General features: G+C 57.5%; 1 protein-coding gene across 1 annotated transcript in view; it reads right to left on the reverse strand.

Annotated features, from left to right (window-relative positions):
- The window catches only part of GRAMD4 (GRAM domain containing 4), a 59,994-nt gene that overhangs the window by 16,950 nt on the left and 21,777 nt on the right, over nucleotides 1–21,267 (reverse strand). Inside the window, exons 4-6 of the mRNA XM_006888027.1 lie at nucleotides 10,119–10,239; nucleotides 6,003–6,061; nucleotides 2,294–2,307 (exon numbers count right to left, since the gene is read on the reverse strand). Of these exons, the coding sequence (XP_006888089.1) occupies nucleotides 2,294–2,307; nucleotides 6,003–6,061; nucleotides 10,119–10,239 (194 nt within the window). The remainder of the gene's footprint in view (nucleotides 1–2,293; nucleotides 2,308–6,002; nucleotides 6,062–10,118; nucleotides 10,240–21,267) is intronic.

Consider the following 21,267-nt stretch of genomic DNA (forward strand, 5'->3'; position numbering starts at 1 on the left):
TGTGGGGACGGGAGACACGGGGTGAGGGCCGGGGTGGGTGGTCTGTGGGGACGGGAGACACGGGGTGAGGGCCGGGGTGGGTGGTCTGTGGGGACAGGAGACACGGGGTGAGGGCCTGGACTGACAGAGGATGTGGGCTAAGGGCCCGGCCTGGGATCTGCATACTCCTGGTCAGGTTAGAGCCTACATATCTGCACCCACATCTGTCTGCAGTGTGCTCTCTGCGGGGAGGGGGCACCTCGTAGCAAACACTAGCCAGCGGAGGACACTCCTCAAAGTGGGGGGACTGTTCCCTGAGTGGGGTTTCCCTGCAAAACTAGAAAAGGAACTGTCTTGGCTCCCCCACCCACCAAGTGCTGTCCCCACCCACCAGGCCTCGATGACTCTCACTCCCAACCCAACCTGCACATCCCCACCCCGCCCCGCCCACCTCTGCCCCACTGGGGTGCTGACTGGAGCTGGCCCTGTGGCGGGTAAGCTTCTGCTCAGCCACCGGGGACCACATTTCAGTTCCTTCCATCTTTTCTCTATCCCACCATTTGTGGGAACGCCTGAATCAACCCCTTCTTGTGAGGCCTGTATGAATGCACCTGAGTGGCCCATGGCCTGGAGGGACAGCCCGGGCGGTGAAGTGACCAGCTCTGGTGAGCCCCCTCGCAGGGGGCCTGCTCACCAGAAGCTGCAAAGTGTTGGACAGACTCAGCCCGCAGGCTGCAGAATCCCAGAGCCCTGCTTGGGGGAAGTCTAGTCCTGCAGAAGCAGTGTGCAAAGGAGCCAGCAGGAGGTGCTGTGGGACCAGAGGTAAGAGGCCAAGGAGGACTGGGAGCCAACAGAAGGCCAGCCCCCTGTGCTGTGTCAGAGGGACAGAGCTGGAGGACAGGAAGGCGGTCCTGGGGGAACTGAGGGGTGAGGAAGCAGGGGCTAGACACCCTGGGAGACGGAGCTAAGCTCTGGAGAAGAAGACAGACCCCGGCAAGAAGGGCCCTTGGGGTCTGCTTCCTGTCCCCCACCTTCTCATTTCTTTTTTACTGAGTCGGAATCAATTCATTGCTGACCCTCCACTGGGTGTCCAGGGGTGTAAATCACACCAAGGAGATTGTCCGTCTTTCTCCACGAAGCGAGAGCGAGCTGTGGCCTACAGCACAACTCTGTACAGGTCACACCACCAGCCCCGAGGTCCCACCAAGAGCAAGAACGGGGATTTTACACGGAGGCCCTAAATGGTGGGTCATGTCAGAGTTCAGTTCAGGAAAACAAACCCCACACAGGCGGTCCAGGAAGCCACGCCATCAGGGACGGGAAAGGACTGGTGGCCAAGGGGGCCACGTGACGAGCATGGACAGTATACAAAATCACAGAGACCTCCGGTCAACAACATCTCAACTCTGATCCTGACGGATCCCCCACCTCGGTCTACACGCTCTGGAGGCAGTAACGGGCTGGCGGCTACCTACGAGGTCAGCAGCTCAGATCCACCAAAGCCTGACTCTGCAAACCCAGTGGAGGGCTGCTGGGAGCCGAATCGAGCAGGGCATTCGGGGTATGATTTTGTCTCCCTTCCCTGAAGAATTCTGTGCTCTTTCATCCACAAGGGAGCTCTGGTGGCCTAGTGTCTAAGGAGTTGTGCTGCCAACTCCCAAAGCGGGCAGTTCAAATCCATGAGGAGCTGGATCAAGTCCTCCCGGGCGACACAGAGCCTCTGAAAACCTGCTGGGGGGTCAGCCAGGAGTTGGTTCTGACTCAGTGACAATGAGCTGAGGTGGACTGACTGGCATCTCACGGAAACAGCATCCTTGAGGGACTCAAATCGTGTGAACAGAGTCGTCGGAGTGGCGAGGACAGAGCTGTGGGGTGGACGGGGTCAGGGGACAGCCCTTGTCCTCGAAGGAGGAGAGTGTGCACTGCTCCGATGGCAGCGGTTCGTGAGGTCACTCTCCTGCACTGCCTTCCGCAGGGCCCCACCGCCTGACAGTCTTCACAATTAGCGCAGACGGCTCGACGGTGTCCTTTGAGAAAATCCACGAGGATCGCCCCTTTGGATGGTCAGGACAGTGAAGACAGACAGTAAGGGCTGCCACCTTCCCCTTCGGACCTGGCCTCTCTGCTCTTCTTTTTTTTTTAATTTTAATTTAATTTTATTTATTTATTCTTTTTATGTGTGAACCGTCAAATTGGATCTGACTGGTACAGGAGGCGATTGTTCCTCCCTCTTCAGCAGAGCATCTGGTGGATTTGAACCACACACCTCTGGGATTGCAGTACAGTTTCCTGCCGCTAGGCCACCAGAGCTCACCTGGCCTCTCTGCTCTGAGTCTCGCTGGCCCGCGGATGCCCTCAGAAGCGGCTGCTTACACAGGCCTCAGCTCTCTAGGTCCTTCTCTCTCCACACGATCACCGTCATCAGCTCACGCTCCTTCAATAACTGGTGGGGAAAGCCTGCCCTCTGAGCCAGCTGACCCTAGGGGAGCACTGGAGATGCGGACTATGACTGTGAAGGCGTCCTGATGACTGAGCGGACAGGACTGGCCGGCAGCCATCTCCTGAGGACAGAGAATGTGCAGAAGCTGTTTGGTGTGGACTAAAACTGCCTGTGTGAAACATAGCCTTAACAGCAATGAGTTCTGACTTACTCTGGTACTTGGACCCACAATCAACACTCCCGGATGCACTGCATTGGGCAAATCCATGCTAAGAACTCTTTAAATGCTAAAGAGCAAGGATGACACCTTAGGGACTAAGGTGTTCCTACTCAAGTCATGGTATTTTCAGTTGCCTGATATGCACGTGAAAGCTGGGCAATGAATTAGGAAGATGTGAAGCCTTTGATTTGTGGTATTGGCAGAATATTAAATATGGACCACAAAAAAAATCCCCAAACCTGCCTTGAAGCAAGGGCATCCAGAGTGCCCCTCAGTGGCAAGGGTGGTGAGATTCATCTCCCTGACTTGGAGTGAAAAAAACAAAAACACTCTGTGAAGAGGAAGATGACGTGAGGCCCGGAGGAAGGCTCATCAACAACCTGTGCTTAGTGGACAGCACACGCTTGCTTAGTCGAAGTGAGGAGGTGAAATGCTTATTGCAGAAGATCAAAGACTATAACTTTCAATATGGATTACATTTCAATGTCAAGAAAACAATTTTCCTCCCCAACTGGACTGACAGACAACATCATGATCTATGGAGAAGAGAATGAGACTGTCCAAGCCTTCATCTTACTTGGACCCGCCATCAGCACCCTTGGTCTCAGCAGTCAGGAGATCATGAGACATAACGCGCCAGAAGTCAGGAATCGGGGACCCCTCAAATTCCCGAGGAGCAGTCATGTCAGCTTCACCACTAAGGGGCTCCTGATGCAGGCCATGGTGGTATCAATCACTTGCCAAGCATCTGAGAGCTGGATAATGAACAGGATGTCAGAAGAGGAGGAAGCGAGGCCTTTGGACTGTGGAGCCGGAGAAGAGCACTGATCAACCCAACGATTGCCAAAGGAACCCACCAACGGGTGTGTCCCGGACAAGGAGCAGCTAGAGTGCTCTTCAGAGTCAAGGGTGGCAACGCTTCGTCTCACATGCTCTGCGCATGCTGCTAGCAGAGGCTATTTCTTAAAGAGGGACATCATGCTGGGAAAGGTGGAAGGCTGTTGAAAGATAGAAGACTCTCAACCAGATGGACTGACAGAGCGAGCGCTGCAGTGGACTTGAGTGTGTGAGATGACCAGATGGCACAGGGCAGGACAGGGTTCAGCATCGTTGTTCACAGGGTCACTATGAGTCATACTCGACGGCACCTAATGTCAACAACTCGGAGCTGGTCCCTCAGAGAAGGACCTCCTGTAGAGTAGAAAGCAGGTGTAAAAGATGAAGATCTTCAACCAGATGAACTGAGATCCACTGAGAGCTGAGCCCGGAGAGCGATGGATCCCAGCCTCAGGGCAGTGTGTTAGCTTCTGAGAGAACCAAGCCAGCTCCGTGGGGGCCTGAGAGTGAACACCGGAGGTGGGGGCAGGGGGCGGCAGGCAGGCTGTCCCCCTTGGCCGCACCCCTTCTTCTGCCCCCCAACAGGAGCACAGAGGCAGCCACAGAGATTACAGAGCAATGGGGGGGGGTGGCTGGGACCAAGTAAACACTATTTACACACACCGAAATGTGAAACACATGGAGCTTTCAACTCATACAGCCTGGTGGCATAGTGCATCGCGTATCAGGCTGCTAATCAAAAAGTCAGCAGTTCCAACCCACCAGCGGCTCTGCAGCAGAAAGAGAAGCAGCCTGCTCCTATAAAGAGCCGTTGCCTTGGAAACGACTGCTACTTGGATCTGCACTCAACGCCCATGGAAGTAGCAGTCAAGAAATCAAAGGAGGAACAGCACTGGGCCGATCTCCTGCTAAGGACCTCGTTAAAGTACAAAAGTTGGCAGTTCAATGTTCCTGGCAGCATTATTCACCATTGCAAGAACACAGAAACAGCCCAAATGTCCAACCACAAACGAATGGATTGAGAAATTATGGTACATTCACACAATGGAATACTATGCAGCACGCAGGAGCAATAACTTTGTAAATTATTACACTTGGGAGGGACTGGAGAACATTATGCTGAGTGAACTAACTCAGACCCACAAGGATAAATATTGTATAAAACCATTATTGTAGAATGAGTATAAGGATCAGGAGGGGTGGGAGAGGCTGGAAGCAGAGGGATGTGGATGTGCAGGGGGAAGAGGGGATTAATCATCGGGTTGTACAATTTGATAGGAGGGGGAAATTGAAAGAATTTGTTCAAATCTGTATTTGAATTTTGTAAATAAACTAGTTGCTGCTGTTGTTATGTGCCGTCGAGTCGTTTGCGACTCATAGCGACCCTATACACAACAACTCTAAACCCTGCTCTATCCTGCGCCAACCGCACTGCCTCTGACACACCCATCCCGATTACCCCAGTCACTGAATCAATCCACCTCATAGAGGGTCTTCCCCTCCTGCGCCGTCCCTCCACCCTCCCAAGCATGATGTCCCTCTCCAAGGACCCATCCCTCCTGGCAACATGTCCAAAGTATGTCAGACGAAGCCCCAGAATCCTTGCCTCCAAGGAGTAGGGGAAAGAAAAAAAAAAAAGAGCTGGCAGTCCAAGTCCACCGAAAGACGACAACATGTTACCCCAGAAACCTGACAGAAGGTCGCTGAGTCAGAACCGACCTGAGGGCAGTGGTTTTACAATGTTCACTCGTCACACCCACCCTTCCTGCTACTTCCCTTCCCCGCGTCACTTAACGAACGTGCTGCCTTGTGCCGCCTCTGTCTCCAGATCCATCCACAGGATCCACCAAGCCCACCCGAGGCCCACTCCAGTCTGGCCTGTGCCCAGCTCCTAGCAAGCTCCCGAGCCAGGTTCTTCTGTGGGTTCTCGCCCCATGCCTGAGAAGGGTCCTTCGGAGGCTGAGGGGACCCCGGTGGCCTGGGTACTCGGGAGAGCCAGCCTCTCTGTGCCTCTGTGTCCTGTCTGGACAGTGGGCAGGCCCTACACCCCACTGTGGTTCCATGCGTCACATCAGTCATGGCCAGCCTGCAGGATGGGCACCAGGGCTGGGGGTGTGCTGGCCAAGAGCTGGCCTTGGAGCTGGGGCACTCAATGTCCTGCCACGCCAACCTCTAAACCAGGGACAGTCAGAGTGCTGAGAAAGGAAAACAAGGGCTCAGTGCTGAAGGACAGCAGGCGGGTCCCTAGCCCAGGCCACATCCTTGCCCACCCCTCTGACAAAGGCCACCAATGAGAACCAGCCCCCAGCCAATGGGGACACAGCCAGGCGACTCTGAGGACCTTGCTGGGGTGGCCGCGAAGTTTAGCTCCAGGAGGAAACAGCCGTCCTGCAGTGGAGGACCTGAGTCTGCAATGATTTCTCCCTGACTGGGTCCCGACTCAACAACCACAGGGGGGACCCATGCTGTGCAAGAGGAGCAGGCCAGAACTCACACCCCGACCTCCTCGTCCCCATCAAGGCTCACCTGCTCCGTTGCTGACCTGGGTCGGTCCTCTGGGGGGCGGAGCTGGCTGCTCTTCGGACCTGAGACAGAGGGGAGGAGAGGCGGTCAGCCATTAGTAAGGAAGGTTCGGTCGGGCCCTGCGAAGTCAAGTCACCCCTGCTCCAACCCACCACACCGCGGGCCCTGGGCACATGTGCTGCCAGAGGCCTTTGGAAGGGCTGACAAGCGAGGCTGTCACTTTAAAGACTAAGGTGCAGCCGATTCAAATCATGGTGTTTTTGACTGTTTTCTATGCATCTGTAAACTGGGACAATGAATAAGGAAGACAGAGATCTGATGCCTTGGCGCTGTGCTCGAGGCTAGTGCTGACTACCCCATGGACAGCCAGAAGGACAAGCAAGTCCATGTTAGAGGAGGCGCAGCCTGGGTGCTGCTGGTGCTGGGAGCTGCCGCGGAGCTGGCCCTGACCCACGGGGACCTGTGGACCACGGAAGGAGAGGCTGTCCACTGTGTGCTTCCCTGATCAGCTCACTGCCAGCTCAGGGTTTTCACAGGCTGATTCTTCAGGTGCATTTCCAGGACTTCCTTCCAGGACTCCCTTTTAGACTTCCTTTAGGACTTTCACCCAGGACTTCTTTCCAGGACTTCCATCTGAACTTCCTTCTAGGACTTCTATCCAGGACTTTGCCACAGGACTTCCTTCAGGACTTCCTTCCAGGACTTCCATTTGAACTTCCTTCCAGGATTTTCACACAGGACTTCCCTCCAGGATTTCCAGGCAGGCCTTCCTTCAGGACTTCCTTCCAGGACTTCCACCCCAATTCCTCCTGGTCTGGAAGCTCTGCTAACACCTCCTGAGCATCGTGGCCACACTCTGGCCTCCACTGGGGGACCAGGTGGCTGCATGGGAAGGGCACTGGCCAGGATGGACTCGGGCCTCCTCACTGAAGAGGGAGACCTACAGCCTGCGGCCAACAAGGTCACGTGTTCACATGGCTGCGAGGTGGGGAAGGGAGGGGGCTGAGGCCACAGGAGAGCAGCCACCCCTGTCCGTGGCTCTGTGGTCCCGGTCACTTGCCTCATCAGCACCCCACATCAGTCAGCAGGGCCCCTGGTCTTATTCTGTGAGCCCTACGGTCCACGAGGCCACATGCCCCAGCCCCCCTGGACCGTGTGGTGAGGCCTCTGTCCTGGTCTCTAGGCCTGCACTTGCCCACCTGGAGCCCCCAGCCCCACAAAGAAGCAGGATGATGGGAGGACAGGGCCCAGGCTGAACCTGGTAGAGGCACAAGCATGCTCCAGCCGGTCAGAGAGATGGGAGTGTGGGGCCAGGCTGCTGCCCTCTGCACCTTGAGTGACGCCCATCAGTCCCTCTGAGAGCCAGCCGGAGTCCAAGATCACACAGGTCAGGCGGCCAGCCAGAGGATGCACGGGCTGTGAAGCCAACGGGTGGGGAGGTGAGCAAGTCCAGAGGACATGCCAGCTGGGGATGGGGTAACCTGCAGAGGACACACTGGCTGGGGAGACAGTGGAGAGCAGAGTGGCCAGAGTCCTCCAGGATGCAGACTCCTGGGCCTGGACCTGGCTGCTGACCGAGAGACAAGGTAGCAGGGTGACAGGTGCACCCAGCAGAAGGCCAGCACCTAATGAAGGGTGGGCGAGGGGACGACTAGACAGGGGTACAGAGAGGGGCCAGAGCCCACCCCTCCTAGTGACCATCCACAACACACGGACGATGGAGGAGTGGGTGTCCGGGGCACGTAGGAGATTCGGGGTCAAGCAGGGCAGCAAGCAAGGCTCCTTCCCAGGTCTGGGGGTTCCAGAAGATGCCCCCCTCAGAATACTAACACTGTACCCGGCCCACACCTTCTCTGCCAGGTACGCCCCGTGAGGACTGAGGACACACCACACCTGCCTAGGACTCTGAGGACTCATCTGTTTTAGTGTCACTTCCTGGGCAGTGGCCAGGGGAGCCCTCCTGGCACTGGCACTTGCTAGGAGCCAGCACACATTGAGACATCAAGATGCTGCCTTCAGGGACAAGACGGTGGACGGGAGCCAGTGCTGGCCAACAACGCTCGTGTCCTTCATGTCCCCAAACAGGGGGCACAGGGCTTTGCACCAGCACGTGCTGGACACAGGAAGCAGCCGATACGATCTCCCTTTCCTAATCTGAAGGAGGAGGGGGAATGTTGCTGACGTGTCCGGCAGGCAGACTCCCAACCGTTTCCAACGGCAAGTGGGTGGTGGGGATGCTCGGAGCATGTGAACACGTGACTGTGCCAATCAGAGGGAGGCCCCAGAGTGTGCAGGCCTGGACTGCAGCCGACAGCCAGCAGTGAGCAGCCGAGCCTGGAGCAATGTGTCCGAGTCACTCCCAAAATCTGGTGCAAAAGAGTCCCAGGCTTGGCTTCTCATGGAAAGACTGCAGGATCAAATCCACCCAGAGGAGGAGAGGCGTAATGATCAGCTGTGAAGAGCCTGGGGCGGGGGGACTATGGCAGGGTCTTAACTACACACCAGGGTGGGTGGTGAACTGTGGCAACGTCTTACTCAGACACACGGACTTGTCCGAAGTCTGAGCTCAATGGGCAGCACTGACCTGCAGTCCCTGCATGCTGCAAACATAACGTGCACAGCCAATAACACAAAGGTTGGACGTTCAAGGTTCCCCAGGAGTGCCTTGGAAAAAAAGTCTACTTTCAAATCACCAGTTACTGGAAGGAGGGCGCAGTCCACTCTGACACACACAGGTTGCCATGGGCTGGACGAGAGTCTACCAGGCCATAGATGTGACCCCACAGAGAGGAAGCAGGGACACAGGCTATGGGGTGGCCAGTGAGTTGCCCGTCATCCCCGCAGGGAGCAAAGCACAGAAGGTCCGCTGCACAGGATGACTGTGGGGAGGGTGGACCCCACAGAGGTTTGGACACAGGGTAGCAGAGCTCAGCACCTCTCTGGCCAGCTCGGGTGCGGCTCCTCGGACAGGGAACTGTGCTTTAACCAAGGCAGCTCTGCTAGGCGCTATAAACCTGCTTCTCGCTGGGCTGCACCGTTAGGAGAGGGCAGCGTCCCTGTGAGCAGGAAAGGGGCAGGAGACACCTCCCCCAGACAGGCAGCACCAGCCACACAGGTGAGATCTAAGACAGACGTGTATCCACGCACGCGCAGGTGCTGGGGGGATGGGGACAGGACAGGAGGTGGCGGCAGTATACGATGCCCTCCGTAAGTCAGGTCAGGTATCAGGTATGCGGGGCAGGAGGCACCCCGAGTGGGCACTGAGGGCTTTGAGAAGGGCAGGGGTGGGAAGGCATGGGGTGGTCAGGATCCTGTGAAAGGCAGTTGGCCCTCCGGGATGGGACATGGGACAAAGAGCAGGGAGGGGATTAAGACTGTGGGGTACAGCTTAGCTTCTGAGGAGGGGACACGGGGCAAGGAGCTGGGGGGGGGGTGTTAAGAGGCTGTGGGGTGCAGCCTGCTGTCTTGGAGGGAGATGGGGCTCCCCTTCAATCCCCCATGCACGGCCAGCTCTGTCCCACTTTCAGGCTCCAGAGCACCCCCACTCTTGTTGCTCCTGGAGGCACTGGTAGTATCTGTACTCCCACTTTGCAGATGAAATAACTGAGGCACAGGAAGACAACCACTTTCCCAGTCACAAACCCCACTCACTATACAGGCAGGTGTCATACCAGGAAACAAGACCCTGGCTCAAGACCCCAGTTCTCTCCTCAGACCCCTCCAGCACAGAGGGGTGATCCCAGACACTGATGCAGGGTGAAGGGTTGGGTGAGGGCAGGGATGCAATGCACACACAGGAGGGGTTCAGCCCCACACCTCCCAGATGGAGGTCCCCCAAAGCCTGCTGTAGTCTGGGGCAGGGGTAGGGAAGGTGGGGCTGGAAGAGGCTTGCATGGTCGAGTCCCAGCTCTGGGCAGCACGCAAGGTCAGATCTGGGGCCTGGGGTCATCACCAGGCTCTGACCTCAGGCTCTGTGGGGAAAGGTTCCAGACCCTGACGTCCAGCAAGGACACAGTCATTTCTGGCCCAAGATAGCTCAGCCTGGGCGCCCAGCATGGACGTAATCGTACCTGGCCCAACATGGCTCAGTGTGGGCACCCACTGAGGAGGTGGTCGTACCTGGCCTTGAGCACCTCCTGGACCCTCTGCTCCAGCTCCAGTCGCCTCTGCCGCTCACGCTCCAGCTCCTGCCGCAGCGTCTCCGCGTTGGTCTCTTCGCGCAGCTTCCGAAGCTCCTCCTCTGCCCGGGAGAGAAGAGGCAGGTTATCCAGGCGGATCTACCCGGTGCTGCACCGCGGGTCACCATCACACACTGGACTGACGGACCGCAGGCCTGGTATAAGGCATTCAGGGTCCTCCTCAGCAGACTGGACCGCAGGTACGAGGACATCATGTCTACAAAGGACACACGCTAAGATGCCACACTGCAGGTCACGGCCTGGATCCCGCTAAGGGAGTAAAGATGCAGCAGCATCACAGACCCCAGGGAGGGCAGTTAGATGCCGGCTACACCGCAGGTCACCAACCAGCCTGGATCCCGCTAAAGGAGTGAAGACGCCACATCATCAGGGACCCCAGAGAGGGCAGGAAGATAGATACCACACTGCAGGCCATTAACCTGCCTGGATCCCACTAACGGAGAAAGATGCCACATCATCACAGACCCCAGGGACGGCAGTAAGATGCCACGCTACAGGTCACCAACCCGCCTAGATCCCGCACCATCACAGACCCCAGCAAGGAGCCTAAGACCACGCTGCAGGTGGTCACTCGGATTCCAGAGTGCTGACAGTGCAATGCAGTCACATCCCATCCAGATCCTACAGTCAACTGAAGACCTCGCTCCAGTGGTCCCCACCACAGACCTGTCAGGATGCTGTGTGGAAATGCTGGAAGAGCAGACACACGCTTCCTCAATGCCTGCTTGTCACTGCAGAAGGCTTCCCAGGAGATCTGCATCTGTTTGCCCGTCTGTCCCCTCACCCTTGCAGCTGGCTGGACAGAAATGCTCCTTTTCCTTGGGTGAGCACCAGAAGGGGACAACTAGAACACAGGCGCCAGTTACACATCTGTGAGAAGTCAGGTGAGAAGCTATCTTCTACGTGTACCATGCTGCACTCTGCCCAACAAACTGTGTGCTGGAATCCTAACCTCACACCTGGGAGACCACACACTCTTCAGTGGGGAGGACGTGTGTGCCATAATTTGTGTGCTAGTATCCTAACCTCACACCTGGGAGACCACACATGTTCACCAGTGGGGAGAACACAGGTGCTGTAAACCGTGTGCTGGTATCCTAACCCCACACCTGGGAGACCACATGTTCACCAGTGGGGAGAACACAGGTGCTGTCAGGGACTTCATTTCCTCAGAACCACAATCAACACACCGGGAGCAGCGACATGGAATCAAACAACATGTCAGTCACACTGGGCCTATCTGCTTCACAGGACTCCTCTACGGCCGTCATTCTGAAGACCAGCCTTTGCATGACCCAGGCCACAGTGTTCTCTATAACCTCACACGCCTGGAAAAGCTGGACAGTGAATGAGAAAGACCAGAGAAGACGTGGTACCCTGGGATGAGGGTGTCGTCAGAGCAATGAACACACCGTGGGCCGCCAGAAGAAGGAAGAAATCTGTTCTGGAAGAATTACATCCAGAATGCTCCTTGGGAACAAGCATGGTGAGGCCGCTCACACACTCTGAACGAGTTATCAGCAGGGCTGATCCCTGGAGAAGGATATGATGCTGAGGTGAGGGTCAGAAGAACCGAGAGGATGACGGAACAGCAGCTTCAGCGATGGGCTCGCACGCGGTGGTGACTGGGGGTGGCCAGGCCAGACAGTGTCCTCCTCGTGTGATGGGCTCGCACATGGTGATGACCGGGGGCGGCCAGGCCATGCGGCGTCCTCCTCATGTCGTGAGGCTTCCTCATGACAGACTCACACAGAGTCACTGTGCACTGGCCCAAGTGGCTCTAAGGCTTCTGACAACATCCTGTCTATGGCCGCTGTCGTGTTTGGGAAGAGGTTTTCTTTAAAGCACTCTGCTTCCTCTCCACTCTTGCTGCTGGGACTTCCAATATCTGCTGCCAAAACAGCTCCATTTAAGCCCAGTGGGTTGGCGAGACCAGTCACCCTGCTGTGGGGAGATTAAGACGCCCTCTTATGACCCACCCATTCATGAGGCGAAGTCACAGCCAACAGCTAGGAGAGCGATCTGAACAATAAACCTGGACGCCCAGCACCTAACAGCAACAACAAACTGAGAAACGAAACAGCGAGTTTCTGTTTGTTAAAGGCTCACTGGTGGTATTTCTAAGCGCAGCAGTGCCCGCCACATGCACTGCTGGCAAGCTGGTTCCGACACACATTTCAAACCCGACTTGGACTGAAGGCCCCGGGACGGACCTCACCCTTGTGTTCCTCTGGAAACCCACTCAAGGTGCATTGTGTCAGGGTGGCACCGGGTGGCTGAGGGGGCCTGGCTGTTGATATGAGCCATCAAGTGACCAGCGACTGACTGTATATACATCACCTCTGAAGCCTGGTCTGTCCTGAGCCAGCCTCACTGACTCCAACACACCTACCCCATCGCCCCAGTCACTGTGTCCACCCTCTCATCCCGGGTCTTCCTCTCCTATGATGTCTTTCTCCAAGGACTGGTCTCTCTTGGCCACAGGCCCAAAGTACACAGGTAATCTGAGGGGGCCTGGTGGCACAGCGTTTAGGGCTTGGCTGTTCAGCAAAAGGCCCGAGGCTGGGGCCACCGGCTGTGGGGGAGGTGAGAGCCCTTCCGTACAGCTCACGGGCGCGAAGGCCTTGGGCAGCCCACTCGGTCTGCGGATGGCTCGAGGGCAGGCACTGGGTTTTGGCGGGCTGGGTAAGGCTCTTAAACCACGTGTCTGTCTCACGTGTGCCCGTGGTGGTTCTGGGCACCAAGCAGAGAAGGACTGGGCATGAGCAACCCAGCGCGTGGGAAGCCGCATGCCCCACTGCTAACCTGGATAGAAGACAGAGCACTGCGTGTTCTGGGACTTTCCCACCTGCCCCTGGGGGCCCACAGCACCCACTCCACCCAGCCCCAGCACTGCCCTTTGATCTCGGGCCTCCTCTGAAGGTCACAGCTGCCCCGTCACCTCCTCCCCCCCAGCCACCCCACTGTCAGGAGCATGAGCACCCCTCCCTTCTTCTCACAGGAAACCACACTCTGCCTCACTCCCTGCCCCGGAACTCCCTCTCCTCATCACCAGGCAGCAATCAGCTCGCGGCCCCAGCCTCCACCTCCATGACCTCCCTGTGTGGGGAGTCAGCGTGGGAGGCAGGTGACAGTGTGTGTGGACACACCGACCCTTCCCAGGACCCATCACACTGGCCTGTGTAGCCCTGATCCATGTGTTCCAGGGCACGTTCCACCTGCAAGGATCCCAGAGGGACCACGGGCAGCAGGGAGGCCCTGTCCCCATCGCTGGCTCTTCCTGACGACATCCCTGGGGGAGGAATCTCACCACCAGAGCCACCTCCTCTAACGTGCCCGGGGCCCACAACCCAGTGTCTGGACGACCACCAACGTCTTCTCACAGTTGTGATGGTCAGCATTCCAACGAGGGTCCTCAGGGCTAACGGAGGTGGGCAGGCTCCCTGATCTGTGCACCTGGCCTCGCGGCTCCAGCTCTGAGCCCCTCCACCCTTCCCATTCGCAGGCACTCCTGTGAGGACATTAGTCACCCAGACAACCAAGGGCACCTCCCATCTCGGGTCCTCTGAGTCGCCCTCTCCGCCCCATGGGTGACATATTTCAGAGGTTCCACGGACAAGGACACAGCGGTCTCTGGAGGTCATGAGTCCACTCTCAGGACAACAACCTGTGCCCACGGAGCCCCTACCGGCCAGGGGCAGGGAGTCCTCTCCTCCTACCTGCCCAGGTGAGCTCCCCCTTGGCTCAGGTGGAGCCAAGATCGTCCCCAAAGATCCCATCCCTCCACAGAGGCCAGGGCCCCCCTAGCCACCCAGGGGACTGAGCCACTGCGGCAGTGACCCCTATGTGGAGGCTCAGGTCCAGCCCTGGCCAATCAGCCTGCCTCCCACCTCCAGCCACATTTCCTGGTGGCACAAGATGGCAAGAAAGATAAGTTATGCCCACAGCTTCCTCCTCTCCGAGCAAGCGGCTCCCCGCAGGGCCAGGCAGCTCCGCCCACTGAAACACTGACGCCGGGGCTGTGATGAGGTTCGCCCCACAGAAACGACCCCGTGCTGGGCTGTGACGGGGTGGCTCCCTCCCATGGTGACATATTTAGGTCAATGGCAGCGAGGCCACCACGCTGAATGGGACAGAGGCGGCTGAGATGCTGACATCTATTTCCTTCTTCCTCAGGAACAAGATGCAGTGTGGGGGACCAGGGTCTCCGGATGGAGTGTGCCGAGCTGGTTCCTAAGAAAGTCACCTCTCTGGCTCGCCTGCAGGTGACTGGCCATTCAGGGACCGTCATGGCCGCAGTGTCCAGCTCCCAACCCAGAGGCTCTGCTTGGACCACCCGCCCAGGCACCTCTCTGGTCCTCCAGCCCTGATCACATCGTGCTAGCTGCCCCCCTGAGCCCCGGGCCGTGGAGGTTCCCCCACGATGTGGATGCACAGGGCACCCACAGCCTCAAGCCTGGGCCCCACACAGTCTACCACGCAGGCCAGGGCAGCACCCACTGTCCCCACCAGCCCGGACTAAGAGGGTCACCAGCCAGGACTCGGAGAGGGCTGGGGAGCAAGCGGCCCTCCAGCTCCCCCTAACCAAAGGCAGAGGGAGTTCTGGCAGCCCAGTGGCAAAAAGCTGTGGTGGAATCGCAGAAGCACATGGTTCGAACCCACCAGCGGCGGGAGAAGGATGGGCCTCTGAGGATCCGCTGGAGGGTCAGCTATGAATTGGTCCCAATCGAAGGTGCAAAACAACAAGCCATGCCGGAGGGTCCGCTGTGAGCTGGTCCCGCTAGCGAGCGGCCTGAAAGTGTGGCTGTGCCAAGTGGTCAAGTGTGTGACTGAGCACAGGGCTGGAAGGTCCAACCTGCGTGGAGCAGCTCAGAAGGAAAGCCTGGTGATCGGCGTGTGAGAGGTAGCCCACTGATCACCTAAGCCCCACTCTGACCGCACGCTCTGCCCTGACGAGCGTCCACATGACTCCCCGGGTCTGGTCTCTGCTTCCCCCTTTACGGCCTTTTCCGCAGACATGAGGTCAGGGGTCCAGAGCAGGTCTCAGGGCTGCGACAGTGTGGCAGGTTGGGTCCTTCTGCGGTGTCCAGGGGGGCTATTTCCTGGCCTCTCGCAGCATCCTGGGCCATCACAGTCCTCAGCCCAGGGCCTGGCCAGCAGTGCTCTCCCTCTGACCTCAGATATGTCCTCTGGGCATCTCTGAACCTCCTCACGTCTTCATTGGAGGGCGGCCCATCTTAGATCTGTAATCACGCCACAAAGTTCCCTGTGCCACGTGGTGACATGCTCACAGGGTCCAGGGAGGACACGGGTATCTTTGGGGACTAAAATTCCCCAAACACAGTCCCCTGGACACAGGAATCTGGGGAATGTTCCTCATCCTCCTACCTGCTCCCAGAGCCATCAGTGTCACAAAAAAATGGGGTTTCCTCTTCCAGAAGTCAGATATCTTGGGGCCCAGGGTGCCCAGCCAGCTCATCACCCTCTCCGTCACTCTAACTGCCCCCATGTCCACCTGCAGCAAACTCTCAGCCCCCCGAATGATGCTGCTGCCAGCACCCTGACAACACTGCTCCCCAAATACCTCTAAAAGCCTGTGAAAGCTCATGGCCTGGGGGACGTGGCCGGAAGTGCCCATGAGTCCCCATGACCTGCACAAGTGTATCCTGATTAACACAGCACACAGCGGAGGGTCACCTAGTCCAGGGAGGCCTCTGGCAGCACCAGAGCCATGCCCACAGTCCTGCCGGCTGCCCATCTGGGCCTCACCCGGGCCACCCGCCCAGCTTCCAAGAGAAGGCTGCCACCAGGCAGGGCCCCCAGGGCCATGTCAGCGGACACAGAGCAGCCCGCTGGGGCCTGTCAGAATGGAGAGAGGCCACAGGGAGCTGAAGCCTGTGCCAAGGAGTGAGTCAGAACTCTGACATGTGCTTGGTGCCAGGGCTGCCCCCGGGAGGAGCACAAGTCCCACGAGGCCCCATGACAGGGCTCATGGGACAAGGACGCTAGCATAGTAAGCCAGGGCACTGTGGTCCCTGCCAACCACAGGGAAGACAGCAAGGGGACCTGTGCCCACCCCCAACACCACGCCTCACAAGGTGTAACTGAAAGGAGGCCCCTCAGGAAGGCTGTCCGAGGCCAGAGGTCCCCTCAGACCTGCAGAGGTCTGTTCCAAGTTCATCCACATGCCAGGTCCGCACAGCCAGGGTGTAATTCATGTCCGTCCCACACTAGCCTGTCCACACAGCCCTACAAAGAAGTCAGTGGGCGGCCCTGGAAAGAGTGCAGTGGGCGACACAGGCCTCTCTTACAGACGAGGCCTAGGACAGAGGCCGGGGGGCTCCATGCCTCCTCCACCCAACGTGTAGGAGAGGAACTGGCCAGGGCCACTGCCGATGTGCCCTCAGGCCAAGGTGCAGCCCCGCAGCCCCAGCCAGGCTGACCGCTGAGCCTCAGTGATGCACCCCGGAAGGTAGAGAGGGGCAGGAAAGCGGAGGGAATGATGCTATTTTTAATCTGCAAAAGCAGATTTCTCAAGCAGGAGCCTCCCTGCACCCACTCCACAGCCCCCCTTTAGCCAAAAATAAGAGTCAAGTGACAATCCTCAAATTAAACTTCTTTCCGGCGACTAGCATGCAGCATGGCTAACACAGACTTGGCCCTCTGCCTGGTCAGAGCAGGTGGGTGCACCTGGAATGCCTGCCCACCCAGCTGCCTCTTCACCTCCTCTTCCTCCCTCACCTCAACTCAGAGCGACTTTCCTCCTGTTCTCTCCGCCTCCGGGCAGCTAGCCCAGCTCAGGCTCCGAAGACCTTTCCAGAAGGTCACACCACTTCCTCCTCACGCCCAGGAAGTACCAGAGAATCAGGTGAGAATGTCCAAGCCAGCCTCCCATCTCCAAGTCTAGCTGTCCCCACTCCATGACCATCTTCACCCGGGAAGGCAGTCATCTGGCGACCCACCAGCTCTAACCACAATGTCCACCCAGCATCCCTTCACTGTGTCCTCAGCATGGGCAGAGGAGGCGCTCATGGGCGATAAACGCCCAGTCACCATGTGGACGGCCAGTGACCAGAAACAGTGTTGTCTACACACAAATCATCAGTCACATCCTGAACCCCAACTCGGGGCTGGGAGGGAGAAGGACAAGCAAGCCTGGGACAGCCAGAACCTGTGTACGGCAGGCGCCTCTCTGAGAACAATTTACCACACAAACGAGTGACAGGACCACACCGCTCAACACTGGGGAAACGAGGCAGTTGATCCAATCCCAAGTCTCAGCATGCTGGGCAAGGATGGCAGTCACTGTCCCACAGAGGACAGCAAGCCAATTAATGCACTCATTCACAGGCCCATCCATCCACCCATCCGCCCAGCCAGCCAGCCATCCACTCACCCTTCTACCCACTCAATCCATCCATCCACCCACCCATCCATCCATCCATCCATCCATCCATCCATCCATCCATCCATCCATCCAATCACCTATCCATCCACCCATCCATCCATCCATGCATCGATCCACCCATCCAATCACCCATCCATCCACCCATCCGCCCAGCCAGCCAGCCAGCCAGCCACTCACCCTTCTACCCACTCAATCCATCCATCCATCCATCCATCCACCCACCCATCCACCCATCCATCCATCCAATCACCTATCCATCCACCCACCCATCCACCCATTCATCCATCCAACCAACCAACCATCCATCCATCCACCTATCCATCCATCCATCCATCCATCCATCCACCCATCCAATCACCTATCCATCCATCTACCCATCCATCCATCCACCCACCCATCCACCCATCCATCCATCCATCCATCCATCCATCCACTAACCTATCCATCCATCCATCCATCCATCCTCCATCCATCCATCCATCCATCCATCCATCCACCGCACATTCAGTCACAAATCATCCACTCACACGTCTACCCATTCATCTATTGCTCTACTACTAACCCAACAGTCCATGCATCCAGCCATCCACCCACCCACTCACCCATCGACCCAGCTATGCACTCACCTACCCCCACCATCCTTCACCTATTCAAGTACCTACAGACCCATCCACCTGTCCACTTACAAATGCACCCCTATACTCACCCATCCTTTCTTCACTCTGTGCACCCATCTGTCCACCCACATGTCCATCCACCCATCAATGAATGAGCACTGAGCACCCACTAACTGGAGGGGCCTGGCCCCCACTGTAGGAGTTCAGCACCAACAGCCTTCACCCTCCCCAGGTGAGTCCAGCCTGGCAGGGGAGGAAAGAAGGAGACAGACAGTGGGCCCTTCTGAAGCCACAAGACGGACCAAGTGCCACTGGAAAGCCCTGCCCACAGGCCAGCCTCATCCACACAGACAACGCCTTGGGTGGGGCTGCCTGGGTGGGTGGCAGAGGCGTGCTGACCTGGGGAACTTCTCCATCTACTGTGCACTGATGACTCAGAGGAACCACCCATGAGGGGGAGCAGCCCCACTTCCCAAACGTCAACAAGTGGGTGCCATGTCCAGTGGGGCAGGACACCCAGAGTCACCAAGGGAGGCCACAGAGATGATCTCTTGACTTAACACTCATAGAACTTGAGTTGTCAAGAATTTCATTTCACTAGGATTCACAATCGACGTCCCTGGAAACAGTGGCCCGAGAACAAAGAACAAACAAGCCACGAGTGACTGTGTTTAAAGTATCAGAGCTCATAGGTGCATCTCTGACAACTACGCTTACCTGACTCAGGCCAGGGTCCTTCCCACTGCCTCACATGCACGTGACAGATGGACAGTGGGCACGGAGGACCAAAGGCGGCCCTGTGCCTCCCAGTGCAGGGGTGGGGAGCCATGGGGACCTCACGGACGGCTGCGAGAACAGTCCTGGGAGAACGCAGCCGGGATGCTCCTCAGAGTTGCTACAATGACTTATCTCATCTGCTCCGGGTGCAGCATCAGAAAGGACCAGTACTTAGAGAAGGACACGTGCTTTGTAAAGTTGAGAGTTAGTGAAAAGACCCTCCTTGATACAGACCGACATGGTGGCTGTGACAGCAGCGAGGGAGAAGTCGCAGGACCGGGCAGCACTCCACTGCACACTGGTCACTAGGGCGAGGATGGACGTGAAAGTACCAACTCCAACAGCAACATGAACTTGACTCTGTCAATCTCCAGGGTGTGAGTGAAGTGTCCATCAGGTGACCCCACTGGACATGGGGAACAAGTGGCCGTAACAGCAGAGCCAGGCCACTGTGGCCGAGTATTCCCTCCTGCTGGGTAGTCAGTGCTGAGGGGAACCCCATATGGGGCTCACCTTCACCCGGCAATCCTGCGTGGGGGGCGGCCGTTCCTCTGCTCAAAGACGCGGCTTTCCCAGGCAAGGGGCAGCCTTGAGTCCAACACGTCAGTGAGTGACGAGGAGCAGCTGGTCCCCTGGCAACGCGTGGCCCAGAACAGGAGAGCTGGCCCCAGGGTCACCAGGCCAACGGGTCGTGGAATCAGGGGGGGTTTTTCCTGGGGAAAAAATCTCTATGACAGGGGAGCTCTGGTGGCCTAGTGGCAAGGAGCTGCAACTACAATCCCAGAGGCGCACGGTTCGAATTCACCAGATGCTCTGCCGGGGAAGGAGGGACAATCTCCTCCTGTACCAGTCAGATCTGATTTGATGGTACACTCACACAAAAATAAAAATAAAAATAAAAAATCTCTATGACAGAAAACTGCTGGCCATCAACTCAGTTCCAACTCAGAGTGTCACCACCTGGCACAGCAGAAATGCCCCACAGGGTCCTCCCGGCTGGAGCCTTCGCAGGACCAGGTGACCACCAGTGTCCAGCGGAGCTGCCAGGGTGGAAGTGGGCTGGGGGGTCCAGGTGACAACCAGTGTCCCGCGGAGCTGCCAGGGTGGAGGTGGGCCAGGGGGAGTCTGACCGCCAAGCTCTGGGGTTCCCACCTCTCATCTCCACCACCTGTCTTCATCTCCTGCTCATCGCCATCCTGTGTCCGTCTGTGTCACACACTGTCTACAAGGCCAGCCTTGTTCCCAAGGGCAGAGACACCATGGCAGACACAGAAGCAGCTGAGACCTGTCCCTAAGCACAGGGGCTTGTCCTCTAAGCCCGACTCTGAGTGAGCGAGCAGAACAGAGGCAGAGACCCAGGCCTGAACCCCCACCCCACAGAGTGAGAACAGAAGCAGAGACACAGGCCTGGACTCCTACCCAACTGGGTGAGCAAGAGAACAGAGACAGAGACCCAGGTCCTGGGCCCCTCTCCCCCGAGTGATCACGCAGAGACAGAGACCCAGGTCCTAAACCCCACTGGCTGAGCGAGCAGGAGAACAGAGGCAGAGACCCACGGTGCAGAGACCCAGGCCCCAGATCCAACCCCAGTGGCCAGCGTTTCTATTCTCCTGACTAGACTCCATAATGTCATTTTCCACAGAGAAAACAGTGAAACACACTCTCAGCAAAATTCCTTCTCTCGTTAGCAGCTCAGGAAGCGCCCTTCCACGTTGCAGTCAGGACGGGCGGCGATGGTGTGAAGGCTGCGGGGATGGAGGCGTGTGCCGCTATTTATGGCCATGACGGGCTGGTGCCAAACACACACAGAATTCTGATAAACCCACCGCCAATGGTTCCCACCAGGAGACTTGACAGAGACAGTGACCATATAACTCACATGCTGTGCTCTCAAGTCCTGTCCTGAACAAAGACACTCGGGGGGCAGGGCAGGTCTGAGGCAGGCATCCACACACCTGGTCACCCCTCCCAGGAGGGCTCCCCGCTCCAGCACCCAGGCTCCCAGGCTTCTCCTCGTCATGACACCGGGGCAGGCACTGTGCGCAGGAGGATGGTTCCAGAAGCCATTCTCATGCCAGGACACCCATCAATTCACCCGGCCCACACCTATGACCACCCACAATATTCCCCGCTAACTGTCCCAGGGGCAGATGTCACCAATGCCCTAAGCCTGAGAACACCAGGTAACGAGGGGAGAGTGGGTGTGAGACAGGGCAGCGGCCTTCGCTGATGGGAGTAAGAATCCCAATGCTGGAAATTTTACTGAG

Source organism: Elephantulus edwardii, unplaced genomic scaffold (assembly GCF_000299155.1).
Source record: "Elephantulus edwardii isolate Elephantulus edwardi_28Jun2011 unplaced genomic scaffold, EleEdw1.0 scaffold00064, whole genome shotgun sequence".
In the NCBI taxonomy this organism is placed as follows: domain Eukaryota; kingdom Metazoa; phylum Chordata; class Mammalia; order Macroscelidea; family Macroscelididae; genus Elephantulus; species Elephantulus edwardii.